Raw genomic sequence first — 20,539 nt, 5'->3', positions numbered from 1 at the left:
ACACATGCTTTCCACGGCTTTGCAGCATGTGTCAGCTGATTGGTTCCCTTTACATTAAGATCTATGGAAAACAGATATCATATGTTGTACAGCATCACTGGACTCGAGCAGTAGAAATGTGCGCTCCGGAGTAATGAACTGCAGGTCGCAATCTGGAGATCTGACGGACACAGGAATGTGGGTGAGGGATAGTAATAGAAAACCCGGCTCTGTTCTTGTTTGTATTGCAAAAGGATCTCTGGACCCCAATACCTCCCATTGCCACCTCTTTGGATGAACCTTGGGTGGAGAATTCACCATGGCAGTGGTATGGGGGGTACACCCTGCAGCTTCGGAGCTGCGCCAATTATCAGGTTATTTCCAACACCTTTCTACCTAGTGGAGACATACAAAAACCTGACCACAGCTTCCCAAAGACCTATGGTGGTCAGACGGATGGTTCGGCCGCAGCTGTCTCTCATACACAGGCGCCATTGCTCTGCCGACAGCTCCTATGTACTCAGAGAGGGCCACTGCCAGACATGTCTAGAGACAGCTGACCAAAAATGATCGGACATGCCGAATCCATATCTCCCCTGACATCATTTATCCAGGTCCCCCAAACATGTGAGACTGCTAGCCGTGCTAACCTGCTGAAATCACAGCGTTCAGCCGAAGTCCGCCTAATGTGTATGGGGCCGTAACGATAACTGTCCTAATTGCTATAGTTGTAGATGTGACAGTATAAGTAAATGTACCCCACAAATTATTCAAAATAGCCGCGTTTCCTCACAATTTGATTGTTCTGGTAAAATATCACAAAACTACCCATGCATGTACCCACGCATATCCACAAACCAATGTGGCAGATAACATTGCATTTACGAGCTTATTTTTCTATTAAAACAAGAAAAAAAAAATGAAGGAATTGGACTACAATGAACAATTATGGTCTCCACTAACATGGCCGCCGCCCAGGGAAGGTGGAGACGTGTTTCTGAAAACATTTTGGCCTCTAGTGTTTGCAAGTCTGTATTTGGTGTGTGCGGACCTTGTACCCACATGTAAGAACGTTTCTGTCTGTGCCCTCTTGTAGTCTCCATCAGCCCGGGCAGCTCGCTGACGGCAGTGACACAAAGGGACGACCTCCGTGTGCAGTCTCCTTGGGGTCCTCACCAAGATGGCGGCGCTGGGAATCGTCCTTCATGTGGGATTCTTGGCCTGGAATGTGTTCGCGGTATGGCAGAACCTGGAGGTGACGGACTCCAAGCTGAGCCATGGAGCCCATACATATGGAGGCAGGTGGAAGTACCTGACCTTCCTGAACCAGGTGAGCTATGACTGCAGATAAGGAGCTTGCCTGCAAGTGCTGACCTCTCCATCAGCAGGAATGCATGCTTGGAGCAGATGCAGATATGGAACTACAGGTCCCAGCATGTCAGAGGGTAGTAGCACACTGTTCAATTAACCCTTTAATTCCACACCCAACTCTCAGATTTGCACTTTCATTTATTCTTCCCTAAGGGTATGTGCACGCGGTGCGGATTCCGCTGCGTTGTACAGTACCTTTATTTCCTATGGAAATTAAATAACGCTGTGCACATGCTGCGGTTTTTTCCACGGTTTACAATGCGCAGCATGTCAATTGTTTGGTGCAGAAACGCTGCAGTTTTACACCTCATCCATTATGAAGTGTAAAACCGCAGATAAACCGCAGAACTTTTGTCCTGCGGATTTACCTGCGGTTTTCTCTCTCAAATCCGCACACCCAAAAAACTACGTGTGCACATACCCTTAGAGCCATAACTTAATTTTGCAGTCTGCATATCTGTATGAGCGCTTAGTTTCTTTGCTTTTTTTAACCATGCAACATACTGATAAATGGTAAAACAAAAAAAAATCCAAATGAGGTGAAGTGATGGAAATCAAGTAATTCCGTTGTTGCTTTGTTCTTGCAGCATTGATTGTACAATAAGGCCATGTTCACACGTTCAGTATTGGGTCAGTATTTTACCTCCCTATAGGGTCAGTATTTTACCTCCCTATAGGGTCAGTATTTTACCTCCCTATAGGGTCAGTATTTTACCTCCCTATAGGGTCAGTATTTTACCTCCCTATAGGGTCAGTATTTTACCTCCCTATAGGGTCAGTATTTTACCTCCCTATAGGGTCAGTATTTTACCTCCCTATAGGGTCAGTATTTTACCTCCCTATAGGGTCAGTATTTTACCTCCCTATAGGGTCAGTATTTTACCTCCCTATAGGGTCAGTATTTTACCTCCCTATAGGGTCAGTATTTTACCTCCCTATAGGGTCAGTATTTTACCTCCCTATAGGGTCAGTATTTTACCTCCCTATAGGGTCAGTATTTTACCTCCCTATAGGGTCAGTATTTTACCTCCCTATAGGGTCAGTATTTTACCTCCCTATAGGGTCAGTATTTTACCTCCCTATAGGGTCAGTATTTTACCTCCCTATAGGGTCAGTATTTTACCTCCCTATAGGGTCAGTATTTTACCTCCCTATAGGGTCAGTATTTTACCTCCCTATAGGGTCAGTATTTTACCTCCCTATAGGGTCAGTATTTTACCTCCCTATAGGGTCAGTATTTTACCTCCCTATAGGGTCAGTATTTTACCTCCCTATAGGGTCAGTATTTTACCTCCCTATAGGGTCAGTATTTTACCTCCCTATAGGGTCAGTATTTTACCTCCCTATAGGGTCAGTATTTTACCTCCCTATAGGGTCAGTATTTTACCTCCCTATAGGGTCAGTATTTTACCTCGGTATAGGGTCAGTATTTTACCTCCCTATAGGGTCAGTATTTTACCTCCCTATAGGGTCAGTATTTTACCTCGGTATAGGGTCAGTATTTTACCTCGGTATAGGGTCAGTATTTTACCTCGGTATAGGGTCAGTATTTTACCTCGGTATAGGGTCAGTATTTTACCTCGGTATAGGGTCAGTATTTTACCTCGGTATAGGGTCAGTATTTTACCTCGGTATAGGGTCAGTATTTTACCTCGGTATAGGGTCAGTATTTTACCTCGGTATAGGGTCAGTATTTTACCTCGGTATAGGGTCAGTATTTTACCTCAGTATTTGTAAGCCAAAACCAGGAGTGGGTGATAAATTCAGAAGTGGTGACAGGTTTCTATTATACTTTTCCTCTGATTGTTCCACTCCTGGTCTTGGCTTACACATACTGAGGTAAAATACTGACCAAATACTGAATGTGTGAACATGGCCTAAAAATAACGTGGCAGTATGATCCTCCAGATGGGTACGATATAGGTGATGAGATTCGTTACTTTTTGATTTTTGCGTTAATGGAGCTGTGTGAGGGCAGGTTTTTTGCTTGGTTCTTTTTATTGATGCCATTTTGGAATAAATACACTGTTTTGACCACTTTGAGGTAGGGTGTATTAACACTCATTTTCAATGCATTTGGATTTTTTTTTTTCATGCATTCAATTGAGTGAGTAAAAGCACTGAAAAAACTTACAAACTGCGGTTTAAAACCCCTCACCGCAGCTCAAAAAATTAGGAAAAAAACCACAGTTGAACGAGATTTTAGAAATCTTCGTTTTACTGCTACTGTAAACTACATCATTTTTTTTTCTGCATGGAAAAAATACTGCAAAAAATGCATGTATGAACAAGCCCTTTGTATTTTTTTTCAGCTGCGTTTTTTTTTTTTTGTCTTTGGTATGTCATATTTAAAATAAAGCTGCTTTTATTTTTTCTCTCTATTTGTCTTTAAAAAAAAACTACTTTTATTTATACAGTCATGTTCAGATTGCGTGCATTTTTATTGCATTTTTCTGCTGCTCAAACTTCTTTCTTTATCCCGCACCATCCCCCCCGCCCCCACGGGCAGTCCAGGGCTGTGGAGTCGGTAAGCCTGTCCTCTGACCCCACAGCCCTGTCTCACTACTGAGCATGTGCATAAAGTGCAGCACACACTCCTCTCTGACTCCCCATCACTGCCTCTCTACTGAGCATGTGCATAAAGTGCAGCACACACTCCTCTCCACTATGACTCCCCATCACTGCCTCTCTACTGAGCATGTGCATAAAGTGCAGCACACACTCCTCTCCACTATGACTCCCCCATCACTGCCTCTCTACTGAGCATGTGCATAAAGTGCAGCCCAGATTTCTCTCCACTATGACTCCCCATCACTGCCTCTCTACTGAGCATGTGCATAAAGTGCAGCACACACTCCTCCACTATGACTCCCCATCACTGCCTCTCTACTGAGCATGTGCATAAAGTGCAGCACAGATTCATCTCCAGTAAAAGCGGAGATCTATAGATCAGGGACAACAGACATTTATAGGAATTGCAGAACGGATGATACCGGACCACCGCTTGCCTTGATAAGCGAGATCCGAACATTTATGGCATATCCTCTGCAATATCCGTTTAATGTTTGGGTCTTTTTTGCTTTGTCTGCAGAGCTGGCAGAGATCACAATCTCGTGGGCAGAGGGAATTTTGCCTGTGGGTGAGGGTGACTCAACGTTTCAAAGGTTACGTTTATTGGGACGTAGTAAAATTGCCACTTGTGCCGACAGCAATTAACCCCGCCGCCCTCTCACACATATGACGCTGGCTCTGCCAAATACATGTGTTTTCAGTGGCGTAAGGTGCTGCCCATCACTTTTGATAATGACTTATCTCCTATGACTGGGTATGATGAAATCAATTGGCTGCTCCCCAAAATAAGCATTGACTATATAAAAATGTTTGCCCTTATTTATTGAGGTCTGAAGAGCCCCTTTAGGTGTGCGATGGTTCTCCTTTCATACCCTGAATTCTTCCCCGCCGCTGTTATGTAACTGGCATATATATGGGGTGTTTTGCCTCTATGACATGTGCTGGGCAGGGTATATAGATCCCAATTTATCAAGAATGACGGGCGCTTACACCTGTATCTAATCCTCAGGGTGAGACAGCGCAGAAACCTGCCAGAGCCGATGATTTGTGCCTTACTATCTGAGGCTGGGGGAATTTGAGGAATCTAAGGGTTGGAAAAACCCATATGTCTGTCTTCATAGTGATGTGGTTAGGTAAGCCCCGATCCCGCAGTTAGATAACTGCACTTATGTAACTTTGTAGATCTGTGTATGTGGGGAAATTAAGGTTTTAGGAATGGCACATTGGTCCTACACTTTATTGGCTGGTGAGTTTGCACCCCTGATATGTCTTTCTATGAAATAACAGTTCTGAATGGGGACACCCCAGTTGTAAAGTTTCCTGGAGGAATAAGGCTAGTTTCACATTAGCGTTTTTTTGCGCAGCGCATCGGGCGCATAAAAAACGCAAAGAAAAACGCAAAACAAACGCGCGTTTTTTTAACGTCATGCGCACGCTGATGTGTAAAAAAAACGCAGCGTTGTTTGCGTTTTACATGCGTTTTTTGCATGCGTTGGCGTTTTTTATGCGCATGCGTTAAGTGTGACGTTTTTTCCATTGTCTAGAGAACATTCTAGACTTGTTTCACTCAAAAACGCATGCGTAAAAAAACGCAACCGTGCGCAAGACCATGCGTACGCATGCGTTACCATAGACTTCAATGTGTTGTTTTTGCGCATTCCGTGCGCAAGCGTGCGCATGCGTTTTTTTGCCGAGACAGGGCGCACCAAAAAATCCAACATGTTGCGTCTGGCGCACCTGGCGCAAAAGACAAAAAAACGCATGCGCACGAAAACGCAAGTATGCGCAAGACCATGCGCACGTCATGTTAAGTATAGGTGCGCAGTGCGCATGCGCACGGGTGCGCACGATGCGCTGCGCACAAAAGCGCTAATGTGAAACCAGCCTAACAGAGGAACAACTCAGTGCAGAACTCTAAGGAAGGAATGCTTAAGGGGAATACAAGTGTTTATTAAAACAGACATGTCAGAAGATGTCACTGATCCTCTCAATATTATAACGTTATCGCCTCCAACCGAGAGATCTCACATCCACTATTTGGTTCTACCTTGCTCCTCTGTGAGGACCCCATGAGTCTCTTCTCAATATCCAATTTTCATTCAGGCCCTTATGGTCGGCAGCATGGAGGTTGCTTCAGTCCCCTCACTATGACCGCCAAACACTTTGGCATAATAAAACCCTCGCTGAACTGTCAAATCTGGAATGGGGACCTGTGTGGGAAAGGGCCGGATGGATCTACCTTGTGCAGATGTTTGTGACTAGGGCCTTAAGCCTTGTTAGACATAGAAGAGCTAAATCTTCCAGTTATCTTTTTCGCTAACCACAATTTTGACATGCCCTTCAGACCTTATTCCTGGGTCCACCCCATGTCCTGCGGGAATTCCCTTTGTCCCAGGTGATATTGGCTCTACCTGAATCTGTACTTATATCCCGATTATATGCCCTTTTGCTGGCAGGGATCGCAGAATCACTACATGACCTGACGTGAAGCATATTGGAGACAAACTTGGCACCGATAAGCGCTGAGTCTTGGAAGTGGAACCATGGAAGCTCCTAAACATGTTTCCCCTAACTATACTGAGTCACAATATCCTATATACTTCCCCGTACGTATTACACCACAGCCAGAATGCACAGGGTACCACCTGATTTCCTGGATTAGTGTCCCCAAATGTCACATGGGCCAGGAAACTTTTTTTTTTTTCTTCCACTTCCTATAGGATTACCTGGAGATTAAAGAATATTAGGCCTAAATTGTTCAGTTCCTACACGACCACATGGGAATTCCCATCACAGATGACCCTAAGACTTGTCTACTTCTTGTTGACCCCAAACAATACCAAAGGATTGTAGAAGAATCATTCCTGACTGAAGTCCTGTTTATGGCCGAAAATGTGTGGCTATACATTAGATGTCATCAAGAGTACCAACCATCTTGCAATGGGAAATATGCAGAAAACCCGGTGGGTGGGGATAGGGTGGTAGCAAACCTGGACGAGGGCTTCTGGGGCCGCACTTTCTTCTATGTGGTCTTTGTACCTGCCCTTTACCAACCTATCTGACTAGATACACAATAGTCATTGCTGCTTGTCTCTTTCTATCATGGTTTATTTGGAATGTTTTTCCTCTGGTGGGCAGAACCCACTTAGGTAGATTTTCAGACGTTTTATTCAAGTTCCCTACATCTATCCTACATAACTATTACGACTAGGTGCTATATAAATTGATTTGTTGGATATCAAAACGTGTTAATTTGCTGTATCCGTAACGTATGTGATCCTTTGTATATCATCAATAACTTTTTAAAAAAAAGTGTATCACCTACCCACAGAATTGGTCATAACTTGTGGATTAGTGGAGGTTCAACCGTGTGGACTACCTTCTACCCCAAAGCCACCAACACGTCTCTACCTCTAACCCCACCTTCTCACACATGACTGAAATAGGGCCTCATAGGCTTTCTCTGTCAGGAATGTCACCCCACAGGGACCCAGATCTATCTTGAGGATGGGGACATGTCTTGCTCTGTCAGTAATGTGGAGGTGGCCATGCCTGCATGGCTCTGTATTCATCACCATGAGACATAGCTGTATTCATCAGCATAGATCCAGGGCAGATACATGGATGTCTGCTGCCTTTTATTTTTTCTGCTATTGTAATCTGTCTCCACAGGTCCTCCAGACGACGTTCTTTGGTGTCTGCCTACTGTGTGATCTCCTCCAGCTTTGCCTCTCCAATCGGAACCGGTTGTGCTCCGTTCTGACAAGGGTAAAGGACTGCATCTTTGCTGCACTTGCCTTCCCAGTTGGCGTGGTAAGTTTCACACATTTCACACTTCTATTGTCCACAAGGTGACGCGCTCTTTCAGTAGAAAGGCATTCCATTTTTAATATTTTTTTCCGTTTCCAGTTTGTATTTGCTTCTTTCTGGAGTATTTATGCCTATGACCGGGAGCTGGTCTACCCCAAAGAACTGGACAGCATCATTCCTCAGTGGCTTAACCATGCTATGGTAAGAGTATCCGATGAGCTCTCTTTATGGTGCGGCTTCTTATTTAGTTTACTTGTATATGGCTATCGCATTCCACCGTGTTGTAATTCATCACTGTCCCAATTAGGGCTCACACTCTAGATTCCCTATCAATGTGACTTTGGCGGGAAACTTGCACAAATACGGTGAGAACTGAGAACAAGTCCTGACAGATGTTGTCCTTAGTGGGATTTGACCCCGGCACTACAAAGCACAGTGCTAACCAGTGCTAACAAATAGGTTAATAATCCAGAATACTTCATGATCTTACACCTATCCGATTCTATTGATTTTGGGGAAAGGAGTTTAGTCATATCTATTAATTGTGGATCACCTGTCTCCTAAAGTGCTGGCATGTTGCAGGATATGCTATCGGCACAAATCCTGACAAGGGGACAGTGGGGAGGCTTTGCTATGTACTGTTGTGTTCCTTCTCCTTTTCCCCTCCACCTGACTGTATAGGGAGATGCAGTGCAGTCCTCAATCAGGTGAATGGTTGGTTACAGATCTATGCAGGGAGAAGCTGGTACTGCATCACTGTCAATCTAAATTGGTGGGTGTCCCAGAGATCGGACCTCCACCATTCCTACGCTATAGTGATATGCCATCACTTTGTATGTTGGGAACCTCTGTTATCCAGAGAGCAGCCAGGTTATCACACATTATCTGTCAGGTTATAGCTAAACCTCACAGTGACGTTAGTGGTAGTATATCATTAGTTTTCCCTTTTCAGGCTTGTGGTCTAGCGACATTTCAGCTCATACTGGAGTTCCATGTCAAATGACCAGATTTACTGGATTATTGGGTGACAGATTAAAGGAATTTTGTTGTACATTATAGTATGTATGAGACAGGTATTCTCCGTTGTACCACTTTTTTTTTTTAAAGGCTGATATCTTCACAAGCACAATTCCTGATGGAGCCAAGATGGTAGCACATGGAGACTTGTAATGCAAAAGCATTTGCATAAGGTTTAGATGAAGCGCAGAATAATGGGTATATTTGGCAACTCAACCCCCCTCATTCCCCACGTAGTCTAAGGCTGGTGTCATGATCCAGGACGGGGTTTCACTTTGGCCCGTCCTGGTCAGACTGGAGGTTAATTGTTCTGCCTTTCTCTGGCAGGGGGCGGCTATTTAATGCTCACTGGACCTAGGTCCAGTGTCAGTTATACTCCTGCCCTCGGCTGAGTTAGTTGACTCTTGTATACGTGTGCCTGATTACTTGTTGCTTGTTTGGTTGTGATCCGGTTCTGTCCCTGTTACGAGTTCTGCCTGCTCCTCTTGTACCGCACCGCTCTCTCGTGTATGACTCTCTGCTTGTGACTCGACTGCTCTCTGCCCGTCCCTTTGGTACCGCACCGCCCTATTGTGTATGACATTTGGCTTTGTCTGACCTCCCGTCTGTTTATCCCTCCTGTACCTTGTTGCCTGTACTGTGTATGACCTCCGTTTTGCCCGACTGAGTTTTCTACCTTCTCTGAAAGCAGGATGCTAAGCCCAGCCCCCTTGCAGTCACATGACCGTAGGTCCCGTGCTGGCTTGCTAAACTTCAGCGTTCAGGTCCTGTGCATCTGTATTTTCCGGCTGTTCTTGTCCCCAGGGGTCTCTACAGTACTGGTGAGTCCCTGCTTAGCGGAGGCTGTACGCCGGCGCTGTCAGGACCCTGATAGCAGGGTTCCCAGAGAGGGGAGCATAACAATAGCTTCCCTTTGGGGGTTATCTGATCACAGACACATGTGTGATGTCTTGCTCCTTGTGTTATCCCCTTTCTCTTTACAGCATACATTCATCCTTCCACTCATGCTTATCGAGCTTGTTACATGTTCACACCAATACCCGAGCAAAAAGAGCGGCCTTGCTGTCCTGGTAAGCTTCGGGATTGTGTATCTGTCATGGTAAGTTTTTCTTTTCTACTAATTGGGTGGTCCAGGATTAGAAAACAGGGCCTTTCCCAGACACAATAGAGCGGAATACAGTTATTACTGATCATTACAGAAATCTGACATCACTGTAGCATGTTAGGAGATGCAGAATTTTGTATTATACAGTGACTGTTTTATGGGGAAGACTTAAGGATCCAGTTGATGGTGGATAGTGCATATAAAGTATTAATGTCGTCTTGTCTTGTTCGCAGGGTGTACTGGGTGCATTATGCCGCGGATATCTGGGTGTATCCCATCCTGGCTAAGCTGGATGCAGTAGGGATGCTCGTGTTCTTCACATCCTCTTTCCTAATTATGCTTACGTTCTACCTTTTCGGAGAGTGGCTGACACGGTTGCGCTGGGGTAAGTACTTCTACGTTGTACGCAGCTCCTCGTTCACAAATGATGTATTCAGTGTTTATTAATGGTCAAATCTTGGGACTATAAGGGGTGAAATGAATCCAATAGGATTGTTCTATTAACTCCTTTTCTGAAGGAAATGTTTTTCCATAGTTAGAGCTAAATTAGATCTAAACTCCCCCCCATTGCACTTATTTTGGGAGAGGTAGTCCTTTCCACAGATGCCTGGGCCATCCCAGTGCTGTTAAATGGCCAAAAAGGCTTACAGAAAATATAGTCCTAATACATGCCTATTTTTCTTCACTTGTACTGATATCCATACTTTAATTCTCCCTGCTTGATCCACAGGCTCCGGACGTCCCTCTAAAAAGAAGAAGAAAAAGAAGAGCAACTAAAGTTAAAAGTCAGGATTCAGAACCAACAAAGAGTTTTGTTTTTGCTTTCCTCTTAATTGAACAAGGAATCCCTTCCCCTTTAGTTGGAGGAAGGAAGGACCACAGCAGAAGAATCATTGTAATGCTGATGGCTCCAGGACCCTCCTCTCTGCAGGTCCAGATGAGAAGAGCTCTCTGGCTCCACCTACTGGTCTGCAGCGTGTATCACTTACAATGGTACCAGCTAACTCATTGGCACTAATGCTTTGAGGTCATTTTATAAAAAAAAAAAAGGAACATTTCATCTCCTATCTCCCTTCCATATTTAAATTGACGAAGAAATTTAAACTCCAAATTGTGTTTTTTGTTTTTTTTTCCCCCTCTTTTTAATTTTCTGTTTACATACAGGGGACATGGCTTTACCTAGCAGGAATGTACTTTAAGCTGATCCTAGTTCCTGCCTTTATCTGTGGCCTCACAGTAGCCTATGCACAAAGGAATTCTGGGTAATGGTTTGCTGCATGGCAATGAGACTGTGAAGGTTTAATGCTACATTTTTATTATAATTTGTATTTTTTTTTTTTTTTTTTTTTTTTTTTTTTAAATTTGTGCATCATAGGACCGTGGACTGTACAATATTCTGTGTATTTGCTTTCATTGATCCTACATTTCTTTCCCTGTGGGCATCTTGATATTACAGGTCCCAGAGTGATGGTTTTGCATTTCATTTGAGGAAGGCCGGCACATGTCTTAATGGCTTTGCCTCCAGGGCTAGGGCCAGTGTACACATAAATATCACTGTAGAGACACCTTGTATAGATCCAATTGAAATCTTTTTTTTTTTTTTTTCTTTTTTTAACAGAATGCTGTTGGATTTGTTTTAACTGATGATTTTGGGACATTGGCGATTGACGAGCTCTGATAGGTGCTATCTGAGCATGCTCGGGTGCGAACAGAGTGACTTCAGCGCGCTACAATAATATGTTTGAGTCTCCGCGGCTGCCTGTCTCATGTTTGTTCGACAGCTGCAACACATGCAGTGATTGCTGGTTTGTTAGGTTATTCCTGCATGTGTTGCGGCTGTCGAACAGCTCCGGGGACTCAAACATAGTATTGGAGCATGTTGAAGTCTCCTGATTAGTATCCAAGCATGCTCAGATAACGCCTTATCAGAGCTCGTTAGCTCATCGCTACTGCACATGTGAACGTAGCTTAAGTTTAATGTAAATGGGATTTGCCCACTTTTCTGTCATGTTTGTTCTAGTGAAAGGAAAAATATGGTAATCAACTCGCCTTCCAAGGAGAACAATTCATATACGAACCCTGGTAGACCTTTTTGGTCCGGGTGTGGTGTAGGAACACATCAGGCTGGTATCCAGGTGAGAAATGGAAGAAGGGTCCATGAGGACTGGGCTCCAGCACAAATGCGAAAATGATAAAGCATATCTTTTACTATACAGTTAAAAACATGGTGAAAAAAGATGAGACTAAGGATTCATAAGCTTACGCGTTTCAGGCTAGCAACAATATTTGAAAGCTATGAATAAGGGTTGCTAACTCAAAACATGTAAGCTTATGGATCCTTAATCTTTTTTTGCTTGTTCCAGCCAGCCATGTTTTTAATTGGACAGTGAAAGTTATGTTTGGTCACTTTCCCATTGGTGCTTTAGCCCAGTCCTCATGGATCCTTCTATGTTTGTTTTAGTGCTTCTTTACATTCCCAATAATTTACCGTATTTTTCGGATTATAAGACACACCACAAATTTTGAGGAGAAAAATCCTGCATACTCCACCTGCGCATGCACCGCCCCCCGGCAGCCATTTTCCAGGAGTCCACCGTACAGGAAACCATAGAACTGTGGGGGCTCTTGCCTTTCACAAAATGTCAGCAGAGCCGGGTACCCCCGTTGCACCTGCAGCACCGCCGGACACCCCCCTCATCCCAGCCTACTGTCTGCAGCAACGGTACCCGTAAGGTATATATGCATTATAAGATGCACCCCCATTTTCCTCTCAGAATTTTGGGGGAAAAAATGTCTTCTGAAAAATACGGTAATTTTGATCTTAGAAATCAAAGTCCCTTTGTTTTTTCCTCTGGAAATGTATGAGTAAATTAAGGTTTGGACGTTACCACTGCTCTTATCAAAGAAATGTCCAATTACTACTGATTGCAGAGGATGCAACCTTTCCTCAAAGAGACGTCTTTATTTCTTGAGGAATAACAGAGCAGTGGTATAATGTAGATTCTTGTAGCAAATACCTGGAATTATCTTGTAAAGACGTATTTTAGGGTTTTGAATGCATACCTATCATTAACCAGAAAATACACTATATAGGCAGCTGTAAATGTATATAGCCTGCACTGCAAATGTGGGGTCTTTACTTACCCTCTGATGGTTTCTATAAATTGATGATTGGGACAGACACGCTCCCTGGTGTGATAAACAACATGAAGGAGGAGCAGCATCCGGTCCGGGTTCAAAAATTCAATTGCTTTATTCTGCCATCAATCCATCACTACAACATTTCGACCACAACTTGGTCTTTTTCAAGTTGTGGTACTTGAAAAAGACCAAGTTGTGGTCGAAACGTTGTACTGATGGATTGATGGCAGAATAAAGCAATTGAGTTTTTTCACCCGGACCGGATGCTGCTCCTCCTTCATGTTGTTTGTGAGATATTGATCCTGTTGGGTCCTGGGATTTCTGGAGCGTGCATTCCATTTATCTATCTGTGTGCTGTTGGCTGCATCTACGTGTTTCACGCTTCCTGGTGTGATGTCAGACCTGCACTGTGCCCTCTGAGCAAATCAGGTGCTTCTGCGGCTCCATCTCCCTCCTCTCCCCACACCCCTCTCTTTTCTGTACTGTTTACACCATATGTTTTAGTGTGTAAACATTTACCAGTGTCTGCAGGCAAGAAAGCATTAGGTATGGGCTGCTGAAGGGTGACGATGCCACATTTTCCCTTAAGATGTATTTTTACAAGAGTTTCTTTTATATTAATTTACTACTGATTTATATAAAAAAATATATCCTAATCATACAAACAGTTTAATATAGGATGGGACTGATTTTTGTAAGTGGACAAACCCCTTTTTGCATGTGTGGGGAAAAAAAATCTCTGTAATATACTACTTCCATTTAACAATGATCATGTGATGTTACGTATGAAAGCATAAGTGTCCAGGTGGGGAAACAGAGGAAAACTTGAAATAAATGGATTTAATAGTGTTTTTTTTTTTTTTTTTTTTTTTTTTTTTTTCTTCAATCTTAAGGCACATAGCAAAGACACATCAATTATAATGATGTAGCAGAGCTGAATCTGTTATTTAACTGCTTAGAGATAGATTTGTGTTTCCTTAAGGGCTCATGCAGACGAGCGTAAAATCTGACTTGTGTTATCAGATTTTTGGATCGGACGGCACACGGACCCATGTGACTGTAGGGCTGTTCGGATTAAAGATTTTCTTTGTCCAAATGTCCCAGAGACAGAAATCACAGGATGCACTACTTTCTTCCAAGTCTCTGAGACTCATCCATTCGTGTCTGTGGGTGCTTAAAAAAAAAAAAAAAAAAAAAGATCCCACACTGACAAAGTCAGTTTTTTGCATGAAACTTATGACAATTTTTCACACGTTTGTCTGCAGACAGCCGAAAGAGCAGCGATGAACAACCGCATGTAATAAGGTGTTCTTGTTTGTGATGCAGCATAATTAAGCATTAAGGACATGACAACCTTGAACACTTAGTTAACTTACAAAATGATGCCTACATGCAAGTAATATTTTTGCATTAATTGTGTGCCAACTCTGAGCATGTATTACACTTCAGAGCTGCATTTACAATTCTGCAGGATTCCGAGCTACGATCTTTCAATCAATTTCCCTGCTTGTTTGGTGCCTGAACAGAGTTTGCTTTGCCTTCAGTGAACTCTTGTCTTTCTGCTAGACTCCGCAGTCGTGTAATCCGATGAAGGACGAAATAACTATGCTTCTCTATAAGGGCTCAGCCAAGATGTTAGGAGTGATTGCTGACTGTTTCCAATAAAAAAAGAATGGTGAGTGCAGCTTTAAAGGATGTAACGCAGGATCAGTACATGATAAGTAATGCATGTACACAGTAACTGCACCAGCAGAATAGTGAGTGCAGCTCTGGAGTATAATACAGGATGTATCTCAGGATCAGTTCAGTATAATTTATGCAGTAACTGCACGGGCAGAATAGTGAGTGCAGCTCTGAAGTATACAGGATTTAGCTATTTAAAAAGTGACTCAATGTTGTACGGCATTTAGATTTTTGTTATTGTAAAATTGAGGATAACACTATTACGAGCGCCTGTATATGCGGTATACAAGCAAAAAGGATGATAAAAATCTATGTGAATGGAACTTATTGACAAGCACAATATTGTAAATCTGCAATATTCGGATGATGGGTTTGAATTGTGTAGACTTCCCATTTATTAACGCTGGATCATACTTGATATCATCTTTGGGGTTAATACGCTGTGAACTGTTAGACTTGGTGTGGGTTTTGGTGTCGGCAAATGCAGAGTTAATGTTTTCAGGAATGGGGAATCATTGAATATTGATTGTTGCATTCAGTCTGTGGTCTGTGAATAAAATCTACTGACTTTTTTTTATTTCTTTTCTCTTGCTAAGTAAATACTATCACTTGGTCTGGTGGGTAATCACACCAACGGTTTGTGGTGGCGCTGTATCAGTTATGGTGTAGTAAGATAAACCTGAAGCTGATACTTGAGAAATGTTATGCTTTTCCTTTTCTGTTATTTTTTTAGCTTATGTAGTGCTACTATAATGCTGCCCCCTATGTACAAGAATAAAATTACTATGATACTACCCCAAGTAAGAAAAATATAAATACTATGGTGCTACCCATCCGCGTGTACAGGAATACAAATTCTATAATACCGCCCCCTGTGCTCAGAGAATAGAGCTAGTATAATACCGCCCCCTGTGCTCAGAGAATAGAACTAGTATAATACCGCCCCCTGTGCTCAGAGAATAGAACTAGTATAATACCGCCCCCTGTGCTCAGAGAATAGAACTAGTATAATACCGCCCCCTGTGCTCAGAGAATAGAACTAGTATAATACCGCCCCCTGTGCTCAGAGAATAGAACTAGTATAATACCGCCCCCTGTGCTCAGAGAATAGAGCTAGTATAATACCGCCCCCTGTGCTCAGAGAATAGAGCTAGTATAATACCGCCCCCTGTGCTCAGAGAATAGAGCTAGTATAATACCGCCCCCTGTGCTCAGAGAATAGAACTAGTATAATACCGCCCCCTGTGCTCAGAGAATAGAACTAGTATAATACCGCCCCCTGTGCTCAGAGAATAGAACTAGTATAATACCGCCCCCTGTGCTCAGAGAATAGAACTAGTATAATACCGCCCCCTGTGCTCAGAGAATAGAACTAGTATAATACCGCCCCCTGTGCTCAGAGAATACAAGGACCATAACACTCCACTCTGTGTAAGGATTTGGCTACAATCAGACTGTAGGTCAGTAAAATACTGGGAGGTTTTCTATCCCTGCAGTCGGGTCCTACAGTTTGGGAATATTTGCAGTGACTATTTGACAGCAGTCGCCGTTCCTCCACTTTCTAGAGCTTGATATGGTATTGGGAAGGAAGCGGAGTGCTTTCATAGATAGTTGTCCTAAAACATATGGTTATAATGTCTGCATAGACTGTGCTAGAGATTGAGGGGTTAGGAATACATTTGTAATTCTAGAATGAGTACATCTGTGGTGGGTTAAATAACTTCCTGTGATATTAAGATGTATCCCCCCTGTGGACTTGGCAGAGCGATACTCTCTCTCCTTTATGAGTCTGACATGGAAGGTTCCAAGAAAATTTAAAATGTAGAAATCTTGTCAGATCAGAGTTGAGGCACCTCCATGTTTCCTAGCTCAAGGTCCTTTTTATGTGTTTTTTTTTTTTTTTTTCCATTTGCTGTGCTAATAAAGGGAAGATAGCTAAGATATCAGACTTCTCCAGCCATTATGTTCAGACCTGCACCAGTATTTTAATTAATAGTAATTAACTTTTTTGCATTAGGGTGAGTTTCCACTATGCGCATTCCTTGTGCTTTGGACGGAGCAGTAAGTCCACTCCGCCCAAAGCGCCACCCCCTTCTGTATGTGCGGTGATTCCGGATGCGCTCATTGAACTCTGGACTCTGCCCTGTCCTTCAAACCACACGTCCAAACTCTTGCCACCTCCTGTTGCCTCCAACTCAAAAATATTTCCAGAATCCGTCCCTTCCTCAGTCCTCAATCTACTAAAGCTCTTGTACATGCCCTCATCATCTCCCACCTTGACTACTGCAACAATCTCCTCTGTGGCCTCCCTGCCAACTCTCTTGCACCACTCCAGTCTGTCCTCAATTCTGCTGCCCGACTAATCCAACTCTTTCGCTACTCCCCTGTCTCTCCCCTCTGCAAAGCCCTCCATTGGCTCCCAATTTCCCAACGAATCCAACTCAAACTACTAACACTGACCTACAAAGCCATCCACAACCTTTCCCCTCCCTATATCTCTGAACTAATCTCCCAATATCTTCCCTCACGTAATCTTCGATCCTCCTACTCTCCTCCACACTTAACCGCCTCCAAGATTTCTCCCGGATCTCCCCTATCCTCTGGAATACCATGCCTCAACATGTCCGATTATCCACCACCCTCGGATCCTTCAAACGGAACCTGAAAACCCATCTTTTCAGGAAAGCTTACAGCCTGCAATAACCATTCTGCCGCCTCACCACCACCAGAGCTGCTGCACCCTGACCTTCTGTCTCTTCCCCACTTATCCCATAGAATGAAAGTCCGCAAGGACAGGGTCCCTTCCCCTCTGTACCAGTCTGTCATTGTAAATTCGTTTACTGTTCACTAGGTCTATAACTTTGTATGTAACCCCCCCTTCCCATGTACAGCACCATGGAATTAATGGCGCTATATAAATAATAATAATTGAACACATCCGGTATCACCGCATCGTATACAGTTAGGTCCATATATATTTGGACAGAGACAACATTTTTCTAATTTTGGATCTAGTCATGACCACAATGAATTTTAAACAAAACAATTCAGATGCAGTTGAAGTTCAGAGTTTCAGCTTTCATTTGAGGGTATCCACGTTAAAATTGGAAGAAGGGTTTAGGATTTTCAGCTCCTTAACATGTGCCACCCTGTTTTTAAAGGGACCAAAAGAAATTGGACAGATTAAATAATTGTAAATCAAATGTTCATTTCTAGTACTTGGTTGAAAACCCTTTTGTTGGTAATGACTGCCTGAAGTCTTGAACTCATGGACCACCAGACGCTGTGTTTCCTCCTTTTTGATGCTCTGCCAGGCCTTCACTGCGGTGGTTTTCAGTTGTTGTTTGTTTGTGGGCCTTTCTGTCTGAAGTTTAGTCTTTGACAAGTGAAATGCACGCTCAATTGGGTTGAGATCAGGTGACTGACTTGACCATTCAAGAATATTCCACTTCTTTGCTTTAATAAACTCCTGGGTTGCTTTGGCTTTATGTTTTGGGTCATTGGCCATCTGTAGTATGAAACGACGACCAATCAGTTTGGCAGGATCTGAGCACACAGTATGGCTCTGAATACCTCAAGGATGTGGCCAACAGGATACCAACTATCCTCAAATCCAAGGACGACTATCCTTTCCTACTGATACATGTAGGCACAAACGACACGGCAAGAAATGACCTACCAACTATCTGCGAAGACTTTGAAATTCTGGGGAAGAAAATAAAGGAACGGAACGTACAGGTTGTTTTCTCATCAATCCTCCCAGTCGAAGGCCATGGCATCAGAAGATGGAATAGGATACTAGAGGTGAACAACTGGCTACGACGGTGGTGCAGGCAGCAAGGATTTGGATTCTTGGACCATGGCGTAAATTGCCTCTATGATGGACTTCTCTCAAGAGATGGGATACACCTCACAATTACCTGGGAAACACATTCGCCAGAAGACTTGCCACACTCATCAGGAGGGCTTTAAACTAGAAGAAGAGGGGATGGGAGGAAAAACAGCAGACAAGAACATGCAGCAGAAGGACAAACTAATCAAGGATACTAGATGTGGTAAAGAGGACCCAAGACAGGGTACTCCGAAGGAAGCTAAGAAAAAGGAAGCAAGACTTCTTTCCTGCATGCTGACCAACGCAAGAAGAATGACCAATAAGATTGAAGATCTGGAATAACTGAGACATGGTTAGACGACAGCTATGACTGGGCGTCTAACTTGCAAGGATATGATTTGTTTAGGAGGGATTGTAAAAAAAAAAAAAGGAAAGGGGGTGGAGTCTGTCTATATATATATATATATATATATATATATATATATATGTCCACTTTAAAGCACACACTAAGAGAAGATATACAAGAGGGAAATGAAGAGGTGGAGTCTCTATGGGTGGAGATACAAGGAGGGAAAAGTAATAAAATCCTCATAGGGGTTTGTTATAAGCCACCAAATATAACAGAAACCACTGAAAATGTATTATTGAAACAAATAGACAAAGTAGCAAATCACAATGAGGTGATTATTATGGGGGACTTCAACTACCCCGACATAGACTGGGAAACTGAAACCTGCGTATCTCAGAAAGGAAACCAATTTCTGTCAGTGACCAAGGATAATTATCTGTCACAACTTGTGCAGGGCCCAACTAGAGGGACAGCCCTTCTGGACTTAATTTTAAGCAGCAGGCCAGATAGAATAACAAAAGTACGAGTTGATGGGCACCTAGGGAACAGTGACCACAATATAATACAATTCCACTTGTCCTTCAGTAAGGTGCCCTAGAAGGGGGTTATAAAAACGCTGCATTTCAGGAAAGCAAAGTTTGATCAGTTTAGAGAGGACCTTCGCCGAATTGATTGGGACAATGTCCTCAAAAATAGGAGCACAGAAAATAAATGGGAAATATTTAAATCAGTTTTACACACCCACTGCGAGCTAGCCATACCGTACAGAAATAAAAGGGCTAGGAACAGGAGAACACCAATGTGGCTAAATAAGGATGTAAATAGGGCAATAAACAACAAGAACAAGGCATTTAAGAAGCTAAAACAAGAAGGCAATGAAGAAGCATTAAAAAGTTATAGAGAAAAAATAAAATGTGTAAAAAAAAAAAAAAAAAAAAAAAAAAAAAAAAAAAAAAAAAAAAAAAAACACATTTAGCAAAAGTGGAAACTGAGTCTCATTGCTAAGGAAAGTAAAACAAACCCCAAACTATTCTTTAATTATATAAACAGTAAAATGATTAAAATTGATGGTGTCGGCCAATTAAAGAACAATGAGAGTGAAATCATAGAGAGCGATGTGGGAAAAGCAAATGTTTTAAATACTTTTTTCTCAACAGTGTTCACACAGGAAAAGGATTTGCCAGGGGAAATGCAGAGTGATAATGTAAAGTCCCCATTAAGTATTACCAGCCTAACCCAGGAAGAAGTGCAGAACCGCCTTAGTAAGATTAAAATTGACAAATCACCAGGCCCTGATGGCATTCACCCTCGGGTATTAAGGGAGTTAAGTAATGTGATAGACAGGCCTCTATTCCTTATATTTAAAGACTCTATAGAAACAGGGTCTGTTCCTTTTGATTGGCGGCAAGCAAATGTGGTACCAATATTCAAAAAGGGGTGTAAAAGGGAACCTGGAAACTATAGGCCGGTAAGCTTAACATCTGTTGTGGGTAAAATTTTTGAAGGGTTTCTAAGGGATACCATTATGGAATATCTCAATGTTAATAAATGTTTAACTCCATATCAACATGGATTGATGACGTATCGCTCCTGTCAAACTAACCTGATCAGCTTCTATGAGGATGTAAGCTCTCCAATGGACCAAGGAGAATCATTGGATGTCATTTATCTCGACTTCTCT

At 42.8% G+C, this 20,539-nt stretch overlaps 1 protein-coding gene across 2 annotated transcripts; it reads left to right on the top strand.

Annotated features, from left to right (window-relative positions):
• Positions 1–1,000: 1,000 nt before the first annotated feature.
• LOC141096073 (androgen-induced gene 1 protein-like) lies at positions 1,001–10,964 on the top strand. 2 transcript variants are annotated; one of them, XM_073582466.1, is made up of 6 exons: positions 1,001–1,309; positions 7,594–7,734; positions 7,831–7,932; positions 9,732–9,847; positions 10,087–10,238; positions 10,584–10,964. In XM_073582466.1, exons 1-6 carry the CDS (start codon positions 1,160–1,162, stop codon positions 10,628–10,630), a joined length of 708 nt encoding a protein of 235 aa, XP_073438567.1. In that variant the 5' UTR covers positions 1,001–1,159; the 3' UTR covers positions 10,631–10,964. The 2 variants fall into 2 exon arrangements, with proteins under 2 accessions (XP_073438567.1, XP_073438568.1); XM_073582467.1 differs by lacking the exon at positions 1,001–1,309 and adding an exon at positions 1,325–1,424.
• The last annotated feature ends 9,575 nt before the right edge of the window (positions 10,965–20,539 follow it).

The sequence above is a fragment of the Dendrobates tinctorius genome, unplaced genomic scaffold (genome assembly GCF_039654945.1).
Source record: "Dendrobates tinctorius isolate UK_male_01 unplaced genomic scaffold, ASM3965494v1 ptg000071l, whole genome shotgun sequence".
Classification (NCBI taxonomy): domain Eukaryota; kingdom Metazoa; phylum Chordata; class Amphibia; order Anura; family Dendrobatidae; genus Dendrobates; species Dendrobates tinctorius.
The sequence above is the reverse complement of the archived record's forward strand: the minus strand, read 5'-3'. Positions and strand labels throughout refer to the sequence as shown.

Coding starts and splice junctions, on each gene's coding strand:
- LOC141096073 (XM_073582466.1), top strand. CDS start 1,160: ATGGCGGCGCTGGGAATCGTCCTTCATGTGGGATTCTTGGCCTGGAAT. Junction 1,310..7,593: donor ACCTGACCTTCCTGAACCAG/GTGAGCTATGAC, acceptor CTGTCTCCACAG/GTCCTCCAGACGACGTTCTT. Junction 9,848..10,086: donor GGGATTGTGTATCTGTCATG/GTAAGTTTTTCT, acceptor TCTTGTTCGCAG/GGTGTACTGGGTGCATTATG.